General features: G+C 36.6%; 1 protein-coding gene across 3 annotated transcripts in view; it reads right to left on the reverse strand.

The window, feature by feature from the left end:
• Positions 1 to 23,952, reverse strand: part of CPA6 (carboxypeptidase A6) — a 311,598-nt gene that overhangs the window by 42,022 nt on the left and 245,624 nt on the right. For all 3 annotated transcript variants that reach the window (XM_047841700.1, XM_047841702.1, XM_047841701.1), the window contains 2 exons: positions 3,405 to 3,515; positions 2,843 to 2,933 (listed from right to left, as the gene is read on the reverse strand). In XM_047841700.1, the coding sequence (XP_047697656.1) occupies positions 2,843 to 2,933; positions 3,405 to 3,515 (202 nt within the window). The remainder of the gene's footprint in view (positions 1 to 2,842; positions 2,934 to 3,404; positions 3,516 to 23,952) is intronic.

The following is a 23,952-nucleotide window of genomic DNA, read 5'->3' on the forward strand; positions in this document are numbered from 1 at the left end:
GACTTCACTTACTTCTAGACTCTTGACCTAAGAGTGGTTCCCTCAGTGAGGTTCACTGTTCCCTGGACCAAGCAAAAAACTGTGGGGAAATGGTTCTGATGCTGTGAGGGAAAAAGGTCACATCTACCTACTTGTCATATCAGTTGAATTCCCTTGGGACACCTTGGGGGAAGAGATGATCCCAGCCAGGCTGTCTGCATTCCCGCATCACTTACAACTATCTATCAATGTCATTTTGCAACTTACATTTGACATAATCCCCTTGTACATCTGGAGTGTGGACTCACAGGAAGAATCATAATGATTCAAAAATGGGAAGAATCAAAGGAATTCTAGTTAGGACTGTGGGTAAAACTAAGAAATCAACGAAGGGATATGTATGAAGGAAACAAGCTGAGTAAAGGAAAACGAACAATGGAAAGCAAGACACTTTTTTGTAACTGGATATAAACAAGAGTCTAACTTTACACAGGCAGAGTTGGCTGGCCTGCTAGTGTAACTGAGCTTAGCTACCCATCTAGTGCACTCACTCGGATGGGATGACTGTGGGCATTATTTGTACGACATACGTATGTATGCAGATACCTGCCAACTAATGAAATAGGACACACTTGGGGCACCTGAATGGCTCAGTTGGTTAAGCATCTGACTCTTGATTTTGGCTTATGGGTTCTGGTCCCACGTGGGGTTTTGTGCTGACAGGACAGAGTCTACTTGGGATTCTCTCTCTCCCGCCCCCTCTCTTTGTCCCTCCCCCACTCATGCTCTCTATCAAAATACATAAACTTAAAAAAAAGAAATAGGACACAGTTATGAGCATGCAAAGCTGTCACATCAGAGAGAGGGGGAAAAGAGTTTGTTTGTTTGTTTGTTTTAAATAGTGGTCTCAGGGAGTTAATGTGAAAGAGCTTTTTGTCTCAGTCCAGATTGAAGAAAAAATTTTTTCATTGAAACATCCACCAATAATACCATTTTATAGTATTTATGTGATGCTTTTTCTTCTCTCATAAGTGGGAACACTTTTAAGGTTACCTTATGGCTCTTCATAGCAAAATCCTCCTGAAGGAGAGAAGTACTTTAACAAACAATGGTCCTGAGGTTCAGAGGTCAATTGACTGTTCTCTAGTTTTGGGGAGAAGAGATAGGTCACTGATAATTAGATCTCTGTTTGGAACCAGGACTGAATTAGGCATTAAACATATGTAAATTCCTTTAATTCCTGTAAGAATGCTGAGGTAGGTATTATTGTTATGAATTGATGGGTAAAAAAAATCACCCTAATCGTTGAGTTAATAATGGTAGAATCAAACCATATCTGTCATATTCTAGAGTCATACTCTTAATTGCCAATTTTAATTGATTAAGGGAGGTTGCCTGGAGAGGATGTGTGGAAGGAGTCTAAGACCATGCCCAGTTGCTCTGTCTAATGTGAGTAGGATGGGAGGAGTGGTATCTAATGCAGAACCCAAGGCATCATAGAATGAGTGATTTGGGGGGACAGGCCTCAATTCTAAGGGACTAACAGAATACTTTCTGTTACACAATGGTCTATTATTTGAGGGAGCTAAGGAAGGACTCTGTGGAAGGAGAGTTCTTTACAACTGTCTTTTTTTTTTTTTTTTTTAATAAAGTAGGCTGCATGCCCAACCTGGAGTTCGAACTTACAACCCTGAGATCAAGAGTCACGTGCTTTACTAAGTCAGTCAGATGCCCCTACAACTGCCTTTTGATAATACGTTTCCTTTCCCTCTCTCGTAGTGAAGGAAACCAGAATGTCACACCCCAAAGTACACCTCTTTGACATACAAATTGTTTTGAGCTAAAGGCAAATAAGCAGCAGCGAATGCAGAGAAAGCTCTCTACCTTGCTCTTTTCTGCCTAAAGAGAGGATATGAATTCTCCTTTCATTGGAGACAGACTCTTATCATCCCAGAGACAGCACCACAAGAATCTGCCAATAAACCCTACTCCGTTAGTTGCCTCCCATAAATTTACCTTCCTACAGCTTGCTGCTTTTGCAAAGCCCAAGGGCTTCCTTCGTCCTGTCATCTCTACAAATTTACTGAAGATGCTATATAAGCTGGAATTCTAAGTTGCCACTTCCAGTTACCTTTCGTGAGGTTTTTTTCCCATGTGACATATGCTGCACAAGTTAATAAACTGTTTTTCTCTTGCTAATCTGCCTTTTTAAGAGCTTCAGCTGAAAACCCAAGGTGAGGAGAGGTAAAGTTTTGCCTCCTCTATACTAGCTATGGCTTATTATCTCCCTCTTCTCCCCCTCTCTAGTAGTACCTACATGCTTCTGAATTTTGCAAGTTTCCTTCCTTAAAATGACATTCTCTCTTTTCTTGAAACGTATTAGTGAAGCATGGAATGTAGCAGAAATATAATTGCCATGGGAGTGACCAATCGACGTATGATAGGTAGATTCTAGACAAGGATTTTGTAGTTTTGATTGTCATAGACAGATGAAGGCAGGATCAGAGTAACTCTCTCAATGAAAGGATGAAAACATTTAACCAGAGTTATATTACAAACCACAGTTTCTGTTTTAGTTTCTGAATGTCAAATATTCCTCAGTTTTCTGCTTTTACATCTGTGTTTAAGGTTTCAATTTTCAGGATTGGGTTGAGAGATTTAAATTGTTGATATTTGCATAAAAACCACTTTCATTTTCTTTTGTAAAGTATAGCTACCATGTGTATATCTTTGTTTTTCTCTATTAGATTTTCACATAAAGAAAAACATTAGCCTTACACTGGAATCCTAATGGGCTCATCATTTTTGAGAGTGAAAGCTGTAGAAACCTCTGGATCTGAATCCCAGTTAGTTTCCAACTTACCGCACCATTTCACTTTCCAGTTACGATTGGCATCAACTCCACGGCAGCGAAACCTTGAGTTCCTTGACCTTGTTTTTCTCCAAAATCGATCCTAGATGCAATTAAGAAAACAGGTGCAGAAAAGAATACTTAAAAGGCTATCCACATACATTTAGTAGCTGTGAATGAATCACAGCACTGCAGGGAGAGTTCCTTGGGAACAGACAAATCCAGGGAGAAGAAAGAGGACTGAATTAGCAACAGAGACCCAGGTTCATGCTCCAATTTCTGTCACACACTTGTTAGCTTCTCTTGGCCTATTTCTTCACAGGCAAAACTGAATAAGCTGGACTAGTCTAGTGATTTTTCACAATTTCTTTGGAAGGAGAAATCTTTACTTACGTGAAATCTTATGCACAAACATATAAACAGAAGGTTGTTTCTATGATGGGAGAGGGAGTGGAGGTCCCTTTTGTAGTTCTGGAATCATTAGGCTGTCTGCCTACCAAGCTTCCTTCCTCTTCTATGACTGTTTTCTATTTATTCCATTTCTCTTTTCAATTGGATAGGCAAAGCGACTTACACTGGTCCAGCTGAAGTGGTATCCATCAACGTTAAATACAGGCATGATATAGAAATACAGATGATTCAACATTTTTCTCATGATTGGGTCACTCCTATATGTTAGAAGAGCCTAAAAGACAAAGGTGATATTTTTCTTACAAACTGATCTCAAATACAGATTAAAAAAAATATATGAAAATCCTCCCATGGGAAATACCAAATATGTTGGGTTAAAAAGTAACAAGCTAGGGGTGCCTGGGTGGCTCAGTCAGTTGAGTGTCTGACTTCAGCTCAGGTCATGATCTCATAGCTCATGAGTTCAAGCCCTGGGTCAGGCTTTGTGCTGACAGCTCAGAACCTGGAGCTTTCTTTGGATTCCTTGTCTCCCTCCCTCTCTGCCCTAACCCACTCTCATTCTGTCTCTGTCTCTCTCAAAAATAAATAAACATTACATTTTTTTAAAAAAAATAACAAGCTAATTGAACTATATATACTCTGTGACATCATATACTTTTTTTCTAATTAAAAAATTTTTTTATTTTTAAAAAGTTTTAATTTAAATTCTAGTTAGTTAACATACAGTGAGATATTAGTTTTAGGTGTACAATACAGTGATTTAACACTTTAAAAAATTTTTAATTTTGAGAGAGAGAGAGAGAGAGAGAGAGAGAGAGACAGACAGACACAGAGTGTGAGTGGGGAAGGGCAGAAAGAGTGAGACACAGAATCTGAAACAGGCTCTAGGCTCTGAGCTGTCAGCACAGAGCCTGATGCAAGGCTCAAACTTGGGAACAGTGAGATCATGACCTACACCAAAGTTGATGCTTAACCAACTGAGCCACCCAGGTGCCCCATGATTCAACACTTTCATACAACAGCTCATAGTCATCACAACAAGTGCCCTCCTTAATCCCCATCACCTGTTTAACCCATCCCACACCCACATTATATATTCTTTATTGAGATTTTTGTGCCAAACTTTTTGTTACTTATACATTTTAGCAAAGGTAGCTAAACAGATTAATTGGGTAGCCTCTAACAGTATTTCAGAACTGGCTAAATTTTAGGCTGATGAAGAAAGCAATTATTCAGATATGCTTTTGTATAATCAGTTTTTTTTAAAGATTACATTCCATTTTGGACAAAATAATTACCCAAATATTTTGGTGTCCTTACATGATATTTCATAACAAAAGCTATTTATATATGTCACTTAATTGTTTATGTCTAACTGGGACCAGATTGAAGTCTTCAAATTTATTGCACTGACACTGTTCTCTCCTGATTTAAAAAAATTTTTTTTTTTTAATTTTTTTTTCAACGTTTATTTATTTTTGGGACAGAGAGAGACAGAGCATGAACGGGGGAGGGGCAGAGAGAGAGGGAGACACAGAATCGGAAACTGGCTCCAGGCTCCGAGCCATCAGCCCAGAGCCGGACGCGGGGCTCGAACTCACAGACCGCGAGATCGTGACCTGGCTGAAGTCGGACGCTTAACCGACTGCGCCACCCAGGCGCCCCTAAAAAAATTTTTTTAAACATGTTTTTATTTGAGAGAGTGACAGAGCATGAGTGGGGTGGGGGGAGGGGACAGAGAAAGAGGGAGGGAGACACAGAATCAGAAGCAGGCTGTAGGCTCTGAGTTGTCAGCACAGAGCCTATGAACCATGAGATCATGACCTGAGCCAAAGTCGGATGTTCAACAGAGTGAGCCACCCAGACGCCCCACTATAAAAAGTTTAATAAACATTATAACATTTCTATCATTTTTATCATGGATGTTTTGAAATCTTGCTCTTATGATTGGGTTTTACTTATATTGTGTCTGGCCCCAAGTCTGAAGATTCTGGACTACAGGTTTGGCCTCAAACAAAAAAACCGAATGTGCTAATACGGACATTTTGAAACACTTTTAAGACAATTCGTTTTGGTGCCTATTTGTCCATGTATAGAGTATCTCAGAGAAACATAGGAAATTTGAAAATGGCTGCCTCTGGGGAAGGGACTCATGGGAAAGAGAATTACCTTTAATATTTTATCTATTTGGATTGTTTGAATTTTTACCATATTAAAAACACAATTCAAATAAGAGAATTCTTAAATTATGTATATACTGCCTTAGAAAATTTAATACTTAAAACTTCAATTTTTTTACATATAGTTAGGATTTCTGAACCCATCATAAACAGCATCTGCATTTATATAATAAGAATACTGTTCATAGAGAATAATCCAATATATTAGAAACTATCACTATATTCGAAATAATGAATATAGGGATATGATTAGGAATATAAGAGTTATGGGAATGCAAACTGGTGTAGCCCCTCTGGAAAACAGTGTGGAGGTTCCTCAAAAAACTAAAAATAGAACTACCCTACGGCCCAGCAATTGCACTGCTAGGTATTTATCCGAGGGATACAGGTGTGCTGTTTCGAAGGGACACATGCACCCCCATGTTTATAGCAGTGCTATCAACAATAGTCAAAGTATGGAAAGAGCCCAAATGTCCATTGATTGGTGAATGGATAAAGTGGTATATATAGACAATGGAGTATTACTTGGCAATCAAAAAGAATGAAATCTTGACATTTGCAACTACGTGGATGGAACCAGAGGGTATTATGCTAAGTGAAATTAGAGAATGACAAAAATCCTATGACTTCACTCATATGAGGACTTTAAGAGACAAAACCGATGAACATAAGGGAAGGGAAATAAAAATAATATAAAAACAGGGAGGGGAACAAAAGAGACTCATAAATATGGAGAACAAACTGAGGGTTACGGGAGGGGTTGTGGGAGGGGGGATGGGCTAAATGGGTAAGGGGCACTAAGGAATCTACTCCTGAAATCATTGTTGCACTATATGCTAACTAATTTGGATGTAAATTTAAAAGAATAAAAAATAAAACAAGTTAAAAAAAGAATATAAAATTTAAACAATTTTATTGAATATAATTTAAATATTTAGGGGCTTAACACAAGTTGACAAATTTTCTCTTCTCCTTTAAGGCTCAATTATAATTTTTTGGCCACATAGCTTTGGTAGAACTTTTATACATGCTTGAATTTCTATTAACTGTCTAATGCCTCAAACCAGAGTTAAATTCCTGGTATATGATTGTTCATATCCTAGAATTTTGATTTCCTCTAATTAATGGAAGTTCCCCAATGTCTGGAGGAAGTCTACTGCTGGGGATGGCGGAGACAGAGCTATATGGTTAGCTACATTCCTTCCATAAGGCTAGGCAGCTGTGATTTCTGTGCCACACTAGTGAAGAAGAGAGAAGAGATGAAAGGAGAGAGAACTGAGGCAACAAGGCAAGAAAAAAGGTGTAGGAAAAAGTCATGGTAATTTCTCTCTCTCCCTGCCTAGCACTGGGGACTGTAGCTCATTTGTCTCAGTCCAAATGTGGGAAGTCTCACCTTTTCCAAGCATGGATCATGTTAGCACCTCAGCACCAGACTATGGTAGAGACCAGAACGGTAACTTTCTCATCTTATTCTGCCTTCTCCTCTTCGAATGCAAGTGCCCATCGTGCTTTTGTATTTAAAAGAATACTAACTTCCTTCTTAAAAATTACATTTTAAGCAAATAAAAAAAGAACAGAGAATATTACATCTATGTGAACAACTACATTTTGCCATATTTAATCTTTATTTTTTATTTTTTTAAAGTTTATATGTTTTGAGAGGGAGACAGTGTGCATGCGAGTGGGGGAGGGGCAGAGAGAGAGAGAGAGAGAGAGAGAGAGAGAGAGAGAGAGAATGAATGAATGAATCCTAAGCAGGCTCTGTGCTGTCAGCATGAGCCCAATGTGGGGGATTGATCCCACAAACTGTGAGATCAGGACCTGAGCCAAAACCAACAGTTGGATGCTTAACTGAGTTGCCCAGGCACTCCTATTAAATCTTTTAAAAAGTTGAGATATTACAGATAAAACTAAAGCTCCCTTTTTATCATACCCTAATCCCATTTTCCCCTCCTCCACCAAAGTAATCACTATTCTAATTTTTATGTTATCATTCCCATACATGATTTTCTGTTTTGCCATGTATATCTATATACAGATATATAGATATATATATATATACATAGATTCAGGAACAGTATATAATATTGTATATACTTTGAAATTTCATGCAAATTATTATGTATCAATCTACAGTCTACTTTTCTCCCCAATATTTTTGACACTTGATTTATTCATTTTAACTGCACAATGGTATTCTATTATAGATAAATCCACAATATATTGATTCCTCATTTTGTTGATGGAGAATTAACTTGCTTTGTTACAATATTGCAATGGACATTCTTGCACATTTCTCCTACACATGTGTGAATTTTCCTTTTTTTTAATTTAAATTTTCATCAGTTAACATACAGTGCAATATTGGTTTCAGAAGTAGAATTCAGTGATTCATCACTTATATACAATACCCAGCGCTCATCACCAGTGCCCTCCTTAGTACCCATCACCCATCTAGCCCATCTCCCACCCACTTCCTTCCGGCAACCCTCAGTTCTCTAACATTAAGAGACTCTTGTAGTTTCCCTCTCTTCTCTAGCACCCCCTTCTCATAAGCTCATCTGTTTTGTTTCTTAAATTCCACATATAAGTAAAATCATATGGTATTTGTCTTTCTCTGCCTGACTTATTTTGCTTAGCATAACACATTCTAGCTCCATCCATGTCATTGCAAAAGGCAAGATTTCATTATTTTGGATGGCTAATATTCCATTGTATATAATATACCACATCTTTTTTTTTTTTAATTTTTTTTTCAACGTTTATTTATTTTTGGGACAGAGAGAGACAGAGCATGAACGGGGGAGGGGCAGAGAGAGAGGGAGACACAGAATCGGAAACTGGCTCCAGGCTCCGAGCCATCAGCCCAGAGCCTGACGCGGGGCTCGAACTCACGGACCGCGAGATCGTGACCTGGCTGAAGTCGGACGCTTAACCGACTGCGCCACCCAGGCGCCCCTATACCACATCTTTTTTATCCATCCATCACTTGGTGGATATTTGGGCTCTCTCCATAATTTGGCTACTGTTGATAATGCTGAACACTGGGGAACATGTACCCCTTTGAATCTGTATTATTGTATCCTGTGGGTAAATACCTAATAGCGCAATTGCTGGATTACAGGGTAGTTCTATTTTTAGTTTCTTGAGGAACCTCCATACTGTTCTCCACAGTGGCTGTACCTGTTTGTGTCCCTAACAGCAGAGAAAGAGAGTTCCCCTTACTCTGCATATCAGCATCAACATTTGTTGTTTCCTGTGTTGTTAATTTTAGCCATTCTATGGCTGAGGTGATACCTCATTGTAGTTTTATTTTTCCCTGATGATGAGTGATGTTGAACATCTTTTCATGTGTCTGTTAGTCATCTGGATGTCTTCTTTGGAAAAGTGTCTATTCTTGTCTTTCTTAACTGGGTTGTTTTTTGGGTGTCGAGTTTGATAAGTTCTACATAGATTTTGGACACTAACCCTTTAACAGATATGTCATTTGTAAGTATCTTCTCTCATTCTGTAGGCTTTTAGTTTTGTTGATTGTTTCCTTTGCTCTACAGAGGCTTTTTATCTTGATGAAGTCCCAATAGTTTATGTATCTTATTGTTTTTGGTGCAATTGAAAATGAGATGGAGTCCCTGATTTTTTTTCTGCTGCTTCATTATTGATGTATAGAAATGCAACAGATACATCCATGTTGATCTTATATCCTGCAGCTTTGCTGAATTCATGTATTACTTCTAGAATTTTTTTGGTGGAGTCTTTTGGCTTTTCTGCATACAGTATCATGTCATCTGTGAGAGTGAAAGTTTGACTTCTTCCTTGAAGATTTGGATTCCTTTTATTTCTTTTTGTTGTCTGATTGCTGAGGTTAAGACTTCTCATACTATATTAAGTAGTAATGGTGAGAATGGACATCCTTGTCTTTTTCTTACCATAGAGGAAAGGCTTTAAGTTTTTCCCTGTTGAGGATGATATTAGCTGTGGGCCTTTCATATACGGTCTTTATAATGTTGAGGTATGTTCCATTTATCTCTTTGTTGAGGGTTTTTATCAAGAAAGGACGCTGTAGTTTGTCAAATTAAAAAAAATTTTTTTAATGTACATCCAAGTTAGTTAGCATATAGTGCAACAATGATTTCAGGAGTAGATTCCTTAGTGCCCCTTATCCATTTAGCCCATCCCCCCTCCCACAATCCCTCCCGTAATCCTCAGTTTGTCCTCCATATTTATGAGTTTCTTCTGTTTTGTCCCCCTCCCTGTTTTTATATTATTTTTGTTTCCCTTCCCTTATGTTCATCGGTTTTGTCTCTTAAAGTCCTCATATGAGTGAAGTCATAGAATTTTTGTCTTTCTCTAATTTCACTTAGCATAATACCCTCCAGTTCCCTCCATGTAGTTGCAAATAGCAAGATTTCATTCTTTTTGATTGCCGAGTAATACTCCTTTGTGTGTGTGTGTGTGTGTGTGTGTGTGTGTGTATACACACACATCTTCTTTATCCATTTATTCATCAATGGACATTTGAGTTCTTTCCATACTTTGGCTATTGTTGATAGCACTGCTATAAACATTGGAGTGCAAATGTCCCTTTGAAACAGCACATCTGTATCCCTTGGTTAAATACCTAGTACTGCAATTGCTGGGTCATAGGGTAGTTCTAATTTTAATTTTTTGAGGAACCTCCATACTGTTTTCCAGAGTGGCTGCACCAGTTTGCATTCCCACCAGCTGTGTAAATGAGATCCTTTTTCCCTGCATCCTTGCCAACATCTGTGGTTGCCTGAGTTGTTAATGTTAACCATTCTGACAGGTGTCAGGTGGTATCTCATTGTGGCTTTGATTTTTATTTCCTGGATGATGAGTGATGTTGAGCATTTTTTCATGTGTTGGTTGGCCCTCTGGATGTCTTCTTTGGAGAAGTGTCTATGTCTTTTGCCCATTTCTTCACTGGATTATTTGGTTTTTGGGTGTTGAATTTGAGAAGTTCTCTACAGATTTTGGATACTAGCCCTTTATGTAATATGTTGTTTGCAAATTTCTCCCGTTCTGTCAGTTGCCTTTTAGTTTTGCTGTTTCCTTCGTTGTCCACAAGCTTTTTATTTTGAAGAGGTCCCAGTAGTTCATTCTTTCTTTTGCTTCCCTTGACTCTGGAGACATGTTGAGTAAGAAGTTGCTGTGGCCAAGGCCAAAGAGGTTTTTGCCTGCTTTCTCCTCGAGGATTTTGATGGCTTCCTGTCTTACATTTAGGTCTTTCATCTATTTTATTTTTGTGTATGGTGTAAGAAAGTGGTCCAGGTTCATTTTTCTGCATGTCTCTGTCCAGTTTTCCCAGCTCCATTTACTGAAGAGATTGTCTTTATTCCATCGGATAGTCTTTCTTGCTTTGTCAAAGATTAGTTGGCCATACTTTTGTGGGTCCATTTCTGGGTTGTCTATTCTGTTCCATTGATCTATTTTTGTGTCAGTACCATACTGTGTCAAATGTTTTTCTGCATCTATTGACAGGATATGATCCTTTATTAATGTGGTATACTGCATTGATTGATTTGTGAATATTGAACCATCCCTGCAGTCCAGGTATAAATCCCACTTGATCATGGTGAATAACTCTTTTAACATAGTGTTGAATTCAGTTTGTTAGTATCTTGAGAATTTTTGCTTCCATGTTCATAAGGGATATTGTCCTGTAATTCTCCTTTTTAGCAGGGTTTTTGGTTTTAGAATCAAGGTAATGCCAGTTTTGTATAATGAGTTTGGAAATTTTCCCTATTTTTTGGAACAGTTTGAGAAGAATAGGTATCAGATCTTCTTAAGTGTCTGGTAGAATTCTCCTGGGAAGGCATCTGGCCCAGGACTCTTGTTTGTTGGAAGAGTTTTGATTACTGTTTTAACTTCTTTCCTGGTTATGGGTCTGTTCAAATTTTATATTTTTTCCTTTTTCAGTTTTGGTAGTGTGTGAGTTTCTAGGAATGCTATTTCTTCCAGATTGTCCAGTTTGTTGGCATATAATTTTTCATAGTATTCTCTTATAATTGTGTTTCTGTCATGTTGGTTGTGATCTCTCCTCTCTCATTCGTGATATTTATCTATTTGGGTACTTCCTCTTCTTGAGAAGTCTGGCTAGGGGTTTATCAATTTTGTTAATTCTTTCAAAAAACCAGCTCTTAGTTTTGTTGGACTGTTCTACTGTTCTTTTGTTTCTATATCATTTATTTCTGCTCTAATCTTTATTATTTCCCTTCTTTTCCTGGCTTTAGGCTTTATTTGCTGTTCCTTTTCTAGCTCCTTTAGGTGTAAAGTTAGGTTGTGTATTTGGGACCTTCTTGCTTCTTGAGAAAGGCCTGAATTACAATATATTTCTCTCTTAGACTGCCTTTGATGCATCCCAAAGGGTTTGGGCTGTCATGTTTTCACTTCATTTGCATCCATGTATTTTTTTAAATTTTCATTCTTCTTAAGATGTTGACCTCCATATATTTGAGGGCTTTCCACTTTTCCTCGTGGTTGACTTCAAGTTTCATGGCATTGTGATCTGAAAATATACATGGTATGATCTTAGTCTTTTTGTACCTGTTGAGGGCTGATTTGTGACCCAGTATGTGATCTATTCTGGAGAATGTTCCATATGCTCTCAAGAAGAATGTGTATTCTGCTGCTTTAGGATGAAATGTTCTGAATATATTTGTAAATCTATCTAGTTTGGTGTATCATTCAAAGCTATTTTTTTCCTTACTGATTTTTTGCTTAGGTGGTCTGTCCATTGCTGTAAGTGGGGGTTTTAACATCCCCTATTATTATTGGATTATCAGTGAGTTATGTTTGTGATTTATTTATTTGGGTGCTTTCAAGTTGGGGGCATATTTATAAGGTTAGACCTTCTTGATAGTTAGACCCCTTAGAGAGTTTATGATAAATCTAGGAATAGATTTTCTGGGCCATGGATTTATATATGCCTTCTGTTTTACTAAATGCTATTTCAAAGTTAGTAAATACTCTCATGTGCAATGAATGAGAGTTACCAACCCTTGATATTAACCTTTTAGTTAAAAAAATATATGATGGGTTCATGAAATTTTTACTTCACATTTCTCTCATTTCACATTAAATTGAACTGTGTATATATATATACACACACACACATATATATATACACACACACACACATATATATGCAATTCTATAAATTGTTCATTTATGCCCATTAAAAAAATTAAACTCTTATTCTCACATTCTGGATATTAATCCTTTTGTTAAAGTGCATCATGAACATCTTCCTTTCTTGTAGCTTATTGGTTCCTATTTTCATCATATCCTTGTTGTACATAAACTTCTTTCACAATTATATGTATACAGTTTTAAGAACTCATCTCTGCCCTATGATCATAAAGACGTTACCCTGTATTTTCTTTAAAGAGTTGTTTTAAAGTTTGTTTTCAAATGTAAGCCTTAAACCTCCTAGAAATAATTTTTTATAGGATGTGAGGTTGGGATTTAGTTTTCTGCTATGGAAGACCAATTGTGCCACTGTACCCATTTGGATGGTTCACCTTTTCTCTAGTGAGTTCATGTTCCACCTCTGTCAAATGTCAAGTTTCATTTGTGCATGGAATTGCTCTATGTACTTTGGTTTATATTCATTCACCAAAACCACACAATGGTTGATATAGAATCAGTTGGGTCTGATAGGATATGTCTCCTCACGTTCTTCAAATTTCCTTGGCTATTTTTGACCCTTCTCCCTTCACACTGATTTGAAATTAAGGTTGAGCACATTAAAGATGTCTGCTCTATGCTGTTTTTTGTCATTAATGAATGTTGAATTTTTGCATGTAATTTTTCTTCTTATATTAACCATAGTTATAATCAATTTTAATTAGTAATTTTCTATTGTTAAATTATCCTTATGTTGCTGGGATAAGCTCCTATGGTTATATGTATTATAATATTAGCTGGATTCAGGTTGCTAATATTTACATCTATATTCCTGAGACCTATAATTTCCTTCCTTCCTTATATTGTCCTTGTCTGGTTTTGGTATCAGAGTTATATTATTATGGGAGAAAACCATCTAGGCTTAAAGCAGAAATTAAATATAAAAAGAAGACACACAGGGAGGAGTGTATCTTTGCTTTCTGTTTCATTGGTTTCTGCACTTTATCCTTTTCAAATCTGAGTTGAAATCTTAGCTCATTAATTTGGAGACCTTATCCTTTTGTAATATATTTAAAACTACAAATTCCTCTTCAGTACTATGTTACATTCTATATGTTTAAACAGTTTTGTTTCCATTTAGTTGTCAATATTGAAAAATTTCCTTCATTTATTTAAATCATATTTTTAATTTTAAAACAGGTGAGTTTTCCTTAAATCCCATTTTTATAAATAATTTCTAACAACTCCATTACAGTCCGAAAATATGGTCTATATGTATGGACTCTTTAGTATTTCTTGAACCTTGCTTTGTGACCTAGTGTATAGTCAATTTTTGTAAATGTTTCAGTTGGGCTTGAAAAGAATATGCGATCTCTAATTATTGGGAATGGATTCTATATGTGTTTATTAAATTTGTCACATGGTTTATATCATCTATATTCTTGCTAAAAATTTGTTTTCTTAATCACTGAGAATTGTGTTAAAAACATTTTAAATTTGTCATTTTTTTCTTATAATTGTCAAATTTTACTTGAGGTCATTAACATAGACTCATTTTAAAGCTGTTCATATTCAAATTACGTATTAAATAAGAAAGCTGTTTTCTAGTATTTTATTCTGGAGTGGATTTAATTTCCAAGACTAGCCAGAGTGTGTTCTTCTTCTGAGTGTCATTGTATTGCATATGCTATATTTGTGATTTTTTATAACTCTCTAAGAATTACAGCTATTCTCCATCTGGTCAAAGCGGGAATGATCACAATGTAATGGCTGTTCAATCCTGAATAGGACAATTGAGAGACCTTCTTGCCTGAGTGCTTTAAGTAATAGGACATAGATCATTTCTCTTTTATGGTTTAGGTGGAGTTTCTAGAAAAAAGATGACCATATGACTATCTCCTATTATCCTAACATATGATAACCATAAAGTAGGGGGTGTGCTCTCCTTCTAATATGTGGGACTCTTTTTGGCGATAAATTTATACCACCCATACACACAGGAAAGGAGATGCCTACTAATCAAGTGCCATCTGGGCTAAGCAAGTTTAATTTGTAGACTACTATTGTTGCTGATGAGGAAGACTAGTAGTTGTGATCTGAAAGGCAGTCACAAAACAATGCACCACATGCCTCAGTGTGGCAGTATTTAGGTACTACACTCACCTCACTTCATCAATTTATTTAAAAATACTTTGCCAAAATAGATTTTAATTTGAAAATAAACAGAGAAGTTTTGAATATTATTTTGCTGGGAAAATATGTTTGGTATTAGGTTAGGGAATTTCTCAAGAGTGACAAAGAATGATTTCATATTCACCACTCGCCAAAACTATTTTGGTTCTCCCATAAATATATGCATGTCATATACCAAATTCATCAAATAAATTTGAAGAAAAATTTCACAACTACTAAAGTCTTTGTATAGTGTGACAAAGTTGGGCTAAAGGGTTTCCCTCCTTTTCAGTTTTTGGGTTTGACTGAATATTGCCTTCTTAGACTTATCCCAGGACAACTTGGAATGTCAGAGTTTTTTTTTTTTTTTTTAATTTTAGAATTGGTGTTACTGGCTTTAAAAAAGATATCCTTTACCTTTTTACATTTGTTTTTGTTCTAGAATCACTACAGAGGACCTAAGAATAATAACCATATTCAACAAGGGCACACTGGGATAACAAGTCATGTTACAGCTGAGGCCAAAGGAAGGGCACAGTTACCAGTCAAACTGCAGAATAGCCTCATCTGGACTGAAGTAAAACTATTTAGGATGGAAAGAGTTGTAATACCAACACAGGTGCATTTTAACACAAAGAAAGTATTTAAAATTTAATACGATGAAAATTAATTAGAGGAGTTTTCAAGGAGATTTTAAAAAGGGAGCTTGATCTATATAGATATTTGATGTCACACTGTGAGAAGCTCATTAAATACAAAATGGTAACTAAATAATAGTTTGAAAGCAAAAGGAGCAAAAAGGTTCTGTGAATGAAGGATGGAGAATTGGAAAATCATATGCTAATCCTTTAAATTCTAGTTACTTTTATGCTTAATTTATACTCAGAACTGCCCAGGGATTAATATAGCAGGCAAGTAATGATTGAAAAATCTGTATTTTCTAAGTAAAATATAAATATTTGAAGTGCTCTGCATCACCAGGAAGACTATAATATCAGGTGCATGTCCGCTCTACTTTTTCCATTTAATACCACGCTTCATTTCTAGAGCTTTTATATGAGATTGCCTAATAACAACGGTTAGTTATACTTATTTACTCAGGAACAACAGAGTAGAAGGCCACGACCAACTTTGTGGCATTATGAAAATCTATATCACAACTTTTTACCTACTAAAAGAAAGTATAGTTGTTCTCAGTTTGTAGGTCTCCAGTATACACAAATTTCAGCTATCACAGCTTAAATAATGTCAGTCCTCCAACAAGTGCAGTTCAAGTTTTAGTCACCACGGTTAGATCTTTCATCTACAAACACTATATAAATAACAGATGTGCCTCAAGATCTGTGACCAATTATGCCACTTCTTTTAAAGTTGGTCAGTGGGTGGATTGGTCACTGTGTATCTGTTCTTCAATTTATACACCGACAGCAAAGTGTGAGGCCGTGTTCCCCCCTTGTTTCCCACCTATGTGGCATTTTACAAAAATGGATGATGGCAAGAGGGAATGGGTTAACAGATGAAAGTGCAACAAAAGAATAAAAAGTGATAATGTAGAGGTGAAATTTGAACCAATTTTAATGGAGCTATAGAAGAAATGGCTGACCACAGGAAATGTTGACATGGTCACCATTCAACTCTGGATATGCAACCAGAGAAACTTAATGAAGATAAACTTGCAGACAAAAATGAGAAAAGTGCTTGTGATGAAAAGGGGGAAGATGATCCCAAAGTAAAGATGCTGTCAATATTTCACATTAAAGGAATTCTTAGATATTTTATGATTTGAAAGTGCAAAGGAAAAAAAAATTGGAAGCTGATCCAAACTAAGAAAGGAATATGCCAATTGCCACAGCATAAAAATGATGCTAACTTCATGTAAGTTATATAATGTGAAGGCAAGCACTATCCAAATTACCCATAACATTTTTGACAAAGAAACAATATTTTTAATCTTTTTAAAAAATTTTTTTAACGTTTATTTATTTTTGAGACAGAGAGAGACAGAGCATGAACGGGGGAGGGGCAGAGAGAGAGGGAGACACAGAATCTCAAACAGGCTCCAGGCTCTGAGCTGTCAGCACAGAGCCTGACGCGGGGCTCGAATTCACGGACCGCGAGATCATGACCTGAGCCGAAGTCGGCTGCTTAACTGACTGAGCCACCCAGGCGCCCTATTTTTAATGTTTTAAGTCATGGTGTAATAAATACTAGTTTTACTATTTTTTGATCATTTCCCTATGTATTTATAACAGCATTTTTAAACTTTTGACAAAAATAAATAGAGGTCACGGGAGAAACATAATTTCCCCCCATTGATTTTTAGGATAGATTTTTATTGCTTCAGCTTTCATGGTCACTTTTACAGTCCTGCACTACTTGGAAGAAAAGCAAGGACTGTCTGTAGAAACAATGTCCAGAACATTCTCAAATACTGGACAGTGGAGTAAAATGGATGCAATGGATTTAAACTTAAACTGAACATTAACATATCCCCTGCTATGTAGAAGACCTTATAAATTGAATAAAAGGGTGAGAGAGCTGGGTTGGAGGATGCAAAGGATTAAAGAGCAGATTGGGGAGGATGGGAGAATATGGTGAGTTAAAGGTACTAAAAGGCTGGTAAGCAAAATGTTGTTATTACTTGCAGTGGTAGTGAGCAAAGTCAGACAACTTGAAAATACAGATCATTTTTATAAGATAAACTTTTTTTTTTATCATGCAATTATGAACAAAGGCTTACTCAACTGAACCCATATTTGATCCAGGCTTAATAACCCTCTTAGTTACTTATTTGTTCCCTGGCTTCGGGCACTTTTTTATACATACAGTTTAAGTTCTCTTCTCTAAAAATTTTATTTTTAGTAATACATTTTTTTGAACCAAAACTTTGAGTTTTATACCTACACTTAAGGGTTTATATTTTTACCTTTAGTCACCAGCAAGACATAATGACACCAAAAGGGGTGGTTAGCCAAAGGAGTATTCCTAAGAAAGCTTTTTGATCCTTGGACAAAGAATCTTCCCATTCCAGAAAGCCTTCCCAGTTTAAGGACTTCTCCCACAACCACCAAATCTTCCTTAGAGCTCTGTCCTATACACACAACACACCATAGGCTCCAAATATTTCTACTTACCCTGCCCAGAATCATCTCCTGGTTCTTAGAAAATAACTCCCCCTTCTCTGAAAGTCACCATTCCTATTTTTGGCTATTTGAATTATCTACGTAGAACATCTGAATCACATGCCAGATTTTGGCACCAGGATTAGCCATCACTAGTGCAGCGTATAGATGGGTGGGAATGTGTAATGGAGGTGTATTTGTAGTGTATTGGGCTGGACCTGGAGGGCTGAACTTTTAAATTAGGTAGCAGCAGAGGAATATGGTGGCTGACCTAGGAAACTAAGAAAAAAATTTTTTTTTTTAAAAAATTTTTTGTGTGTGCTTTTCACTTTCTGTGACAGGATCAAATTAGATCCACCTGTATATTATACTTCTTCAAAGTCTGGAAGAACTTTCCATTTTAGACTGTTTTTGTCTCAATTTGCCCTTGGATCATCTCACCAATTCTTGTTTTATCTTTGGTCTGCTGCTGAGTTAAATAGAATTCAACCACCTAGAGTATAGGTATTCTAAAATACCTGTAGGAATATATGACTCAAGCATAAACGAGTTTAGTATGAGAATGAAATGCATTCAGTTTTTACTGGGTTAAATTTGTTTTAAAAATATTTTTGTTTTGCTTAATATAGAAAACTTGGAAAATTCAGAAAAACATGAAGAAAATAAAATCACCCATAATTCTTTTAGCATTTAGCATATTTCTCATGCATATATATTTCAGAGACAAATTTTACCACATTGAAATTAAATATCCATGTCTTTTATTTTTTGATATAGCAAGTCATGGACAGTTTCTTATATCATTAAATACTCTTCCAAAATATTTTTTAAGTCAGGGCTAGCAATCATTTCCTTTATGCCTCCCTCCTTTGCTTTTATGCTTGGACAAGTTTTCCTCAGTTGGAAATCAAATATTTCTCTGAGTTACTTTCTAAAAATTCCATGAATAAAAACCCTGGCAAAATTTACTTAAGCAATATAGAATTGGAGGCAGAAATAAAGTGCTATGCATAATTCTGAGCCACCTAGGACCAGCCATGGCTTGAGATATCCAATCTGGGAGACAGATAACTTCAAACTCTCAAAAGTGAACAAAACCCAAACTGCCTCATTCAGTTGGAGATGTTTTGAGAAATGAAGCAAATGAATGATTTTTTCCTTTGAAGTGTATGTATATAAATATGTAAATATATACATATAAGTAAATATAAAATATATAAATATCTATATATATAAATATGTGTACCTGTATATTTGTTTCCTTCTCCTTATAGATCTAATTTTCTTTCTTTGATGAATTTAGTATATGTATAGTTCCTCTTGGCCCATGACAAATTTAAGAATACTTTATTATGAACAGGTAGGATTTCTTTTTTTATTTAAATTTCAGTTTATAGTGTATTGTTATTTTCAGGTGTACAATTTAGTGATTCATCACTTACATAAAACACCCAGTTCTCATCACTACAAGTGCCCTTCTTAAACTATCACCCACTTAACTCATCCCCTGCCCACCACCCCTCCAGTAACCCTCAGTTTGTTCTCTACAGTTAAGAATCTGTTTCTTGTGGTGCCTGAATGGCTCAGTTAGTTAAATGTCTGACTTTGGCTCAGGTCATAAGCTCACAGTTGATGGGTTTGAGCCCCGTGTTGGGCTCTGTGCTTGTCAGCACAGTGCCCATTTCGCATCCTCTGTCTCCTTCTCTCTCCCTCTCTCTCTGCCCCTCCTCTGCTCACTATCTCTCAAACAAAACAAAATAAAATAAAAGTCTATATTCTGGTTTGCCTCTCTTTCCTCCCCTTCCCCTCCCCCCACCCAACACAGGTAGTGTTTCTTAAAGCTCTTTTTTGGTCTCATGGTAAAGGAGCATCTGTAGAACACAATTCAATAGTAGGTCCAGTAAGTCTGCTTCCTCTTTTCCTTCCCCCCACAAAAACCCCCACAATACCATGAATAGAACATCAGTGATGGTATAGAACATCTGCTAACCTGGTATAGGCAAGCATTTAACAAAACAAAGATTTTGCAATCCAAGCATACCTGTTTCCCTACGAGACACAAATATTTGTGATATGAATACTAGAAAAAAGGGAGAGGTGGGAAGTATTAAAATCAAAAGTGATGGCTCTATATTTTTCAACATAATTTTCAATTTAAAAGATAAAAACCCACAATCATGTATTTTGCACTTTAAAAATGCCTGCCAACCAGCAGTTATTCGAGATAATGAACTATCAGTTATATGTTGATAATGAATTCAATTTGAACAATTTTCAGAATACAAAATAATCGAGCCTATCTCATTATTTAAGCCAGGTAGTTTGCTTTTGTATCACTGTTTTCTGAGCTTTGTGTGTCCAAGATATTCATGGATCCATCTGCTAAATTAGAGTGGGGAGCAGAAGTGGAAGGGGCTCTCAGGGCATGGCACAAGATAATCGATCTGGCCGACAAAAAGGACATATGGAACCAGAGCCACATCTTTATACTTCTGGTGTCCATGGCATAGAGGGTCAGGTCAGTTGAGGATTATACAGCAGGGAAGAAAGAGCAATGATAAAACTGCCTCTGATTCTCTAAGCAAGACATAGTACCTGGTTCCAGAGAATGGAATCCAGGAATTTGAGACCTGGGTATTATTTTCATAATAAATTTTTCATTTTGAGATATAATTGTAAGAATACAAAGAAATCTCACGTACCCTTTCCTACTTCCTCCAAATAGCAACATCTTCAGGAGCTATAGCATAATACCAGAATCAGAATACTAACATTAATCAAGACACAGAATTTTCCATCACCACAAGCATCCCTCAGGATGCCCTTTTATGGCCACATCCACTTTCTTCCCATCTCCACCTCTTCTTAACCCCAGCAACTACCAATCTTTTCTCCAGTGCAATAATTTTATCACTTCATGAATTTTATCACTTTCATTCATTATATTAATGAAACCACACAGTATCTATCTATTTGGGATTAGTTATTCATTCAGCATAACTCTCTGGAGTTTCATTTAGGTTGCTTTGTGTTTCCATAATTTGTTCCTTTTTATTGCTCAGTAGTTTTCCATGGTATGAATGTACTAGTTTGTTTACCCATTTGGGCATGGAAGGCTATTTGGATTGTTTCCAGGTTTTGACTATTATAAATAAAGCTGCTATAAACATTTATGTGCAGGGTTTCGAGCAAACATAAGTTTTAATTTCTCTAGGATAAATGCCAAGAGCGCAATACTGGGTCATGTGGTAGTTGCATGTCTATTTTAAAAAGAAATTTGTGTGGAAGTGCTGCATCACTCTACTATACACCTAAAAATAAATATTATACTGTATATTAACTGGAATTTAAATAAAAGCTTAAAACAATAAACTGTTAACTGTTTTTGAGAGTTAGCTCTATCATTTTACATTCCCACCAGCAATGTAGGACTGATCCAGTTATTCTATATCCTTCCCAGCATTTGGTGGTGGGGTCTCTCTTTCTTTCAGTCATGCTGATAGGTGTGTAATGATAGCTTTTTGTAGTTTTAATTTGAATTGTCTAATGGCAACTTTTTATGTATTTTGCCATCTGTATACTCTTTGGTAAAACGTCTCTTTAGGCCTTTTGCCTATTTTCTCACTGAATTGCTTGCTTTCTTTGCATCAAGTTTTGAATTTTTATACTTCAAATCCGAGTCCTTTATCAGATATGTGGTTTGCATATATTTTCTCCCAGCTTGTAGTTTGTCTTTTTTGTCCTCTTAAGAGAGTCTTTCACACAGTACAAATCTATAATTTTGATTAAGTTTGACGTCCAATTTATCAACTTTTCCTTTATGGAACATGCTTTTGATGTCAAATCTAAGGACTCTTTACCCTAGCTTTACACCCTGGAGATTTTTTCCTTTTTCCTAAAAGTTTTATAGCTTTACATTTCAGTCAGTGATTAGTTTTGAGTTAAGTTTTGCATAAAGCATGAGACTTAGGCTGTGGTTTATTTGCCTATGGAAGCCCACTTTCTCCAGCACCATTTATTGAAAAGTCTCTCTCTCCTCCATCGCATTGCTTTTCACTTGTCAAAAATCTGTTGGTCTATTTCTGGATCCTTTATTCTCTTCCATTTATCTCAGTCTATTTCTTCACCAACACCACACATTTTTGATTATTGTAGCTATGTATCTTGAAATTGGGTAGAATGATTCTTTTGGTTTTATTCTCTGGATTTATTTTGTATTCTTTTTCTATGTTTTTAAGGTGAGAGCTTAGGTTGTTTTGAGACTTTTCCTAACGTATGCATTGAATGCTATAAATTTCCCTCTCTGTGGCTTTAGCTGTGTCCCACCAATTTTTAATATGTTACATTTTCATTTTCATTCAGTTCAATGTATTTTTTAAAACTTGAGATTGTATCTTTGATCCATGGATAATGTAGAAGAATGTTATCTTCCAAGTGTTTGGATGTTCCTGTTATCTTTCCCCTTTTGATAGCTAGTTTGATTTCATTGTGGTCAGAGAACAGTCTGCATGATTTTCATTCTTTTAAATTTGCTGAGGTCTGTTTTTTGACCCAGAATATATTCCTTGAATATATGGAACATAGGCACTTGAAAATAATGTGCACTCTGCTGTTGGTGGGCAGAGCGATTTATAAATGTTGTTTAGATCCTGTTGGTTGATGGTGTTGTTGAGTTTATGTCTTTATTGATTTTCTAATGATTTCTCTGTACATTGGGTGGACTTGTATTGGGGAAGTGGACTCAGTCACAGTGGGTAGGGTGTCATGTTTTTGTGAGTTTACTCCAGGAGTGCTACCAGATTCTCTCAGTGAAGATCTGAGACAAATCTCCTCATCGTTTGAGTAAGAAGAGGAAAAACAAGTTTTGAAATTCACCAGAGTATCCTGTTCTTCTTAATAAGGCCTGCCTTGAGGGTAATCTAGTTAACCTGAGCCTAACCCGCTGGGGTTTTACCCAAGCATAACTGACCTAGGAAAGAGGAACACCCCACTCTGCCTACCCTCACTGTCTTGCTCTCCTGTCATGCCTGACAGAAATGACTGGGAGCATGCAGGAGGTTACAACCCTCGGGGCTCGGGGGCAGTGGAGACAAGACTGATGGGGGCTAAGAATGCCTCCCTGCCACATACCCAACAGGCTACTACAGGGCTGTCATTGAAGGCAGTGCCTTATACCCAGTACATCATGCCTGGTTCACAAGTAAAGATTTTAAGGCAGACTCAGAGGCAAAAAACAGTTTGCAGAGACACAGAAAGCATGAGAACCAGTCTCAAACACACATAGATGTTGGAATTCTGAGACCAGGATATAAAACAATGATGATTAATATGCTCAGGTTTCTAGAGGATAAAATAGCATGCAAGGACAGATTGACAATGTTAGAAGAGAGATGGGAATTCTAGAAAAGAATGAAAAAAATGCTAAAGTAAAAAAAAAATGTAACATTGTGAACAACGAACTTGATAGGTTCATTAGTAGACTGCACACAGCTGAGGACAGGATTAGGGAACTTGTACTGGAGAGAGATCAATAGGAATTTCTCAAAGTAAAAAGGAAAGAGGGGGAGGGAGGGAGAGAAAGAAAACCAGAGCAGAACTAAGAACTGTGGGACAATATTAAAGGTGTAACACATTTGCAATGGAATACCAGGCGAAGAAAGAGGAACAAGATTAGAAGAAATAATGGCTATGAATTAAAAGAAAAAAGGACATTAAGTAATAGGTCCAGGAGGTTCAGAGAACACCAAGCACAATAAACACCAGAAAATCTGTACATGGAGGGCATCTTGCTCCAATTGGAAGAGCATGTGACTCTTGATCTCGGTGTCATGAGTTTGAGCCCCACATTAGGTGTAGAGGTACTTAAATAAACTAAAAAGGATCTGTACATAGGAATATCATCAACTGCAGGAAATTAAAGAAACAGCAAAAAGGGAACAGGGTCCACTGGGGAAAACCACTCACCTACACAGGAACACAGACGGGACTACAAAAAGACTTCCCTTTAGAAACCATGCAACCAAGGATTGGAGTGGAATAAAAAAGCCACCAAATTAAAAACCTGTAGCCTCTGAAGTTATCCTTCAAAAGT

The sequence above is a fragment of the Prionailurus viverrinus genome, chromosome F2 (assembly GCF_022837055.1).
Source record: "Prionailurus viverrinus isolate Anna chromosome F2, UM_Priviv_1.0, whole genome shotgun sequence".
In the NCBI taxonomy this organism is placed as follows: domain Eukaryota; kingdom Metazoa; phylum Chordata; class Mammalia; order Carnivora; family Felidae; genus Prionailurus; species Prionailurus viverrinus.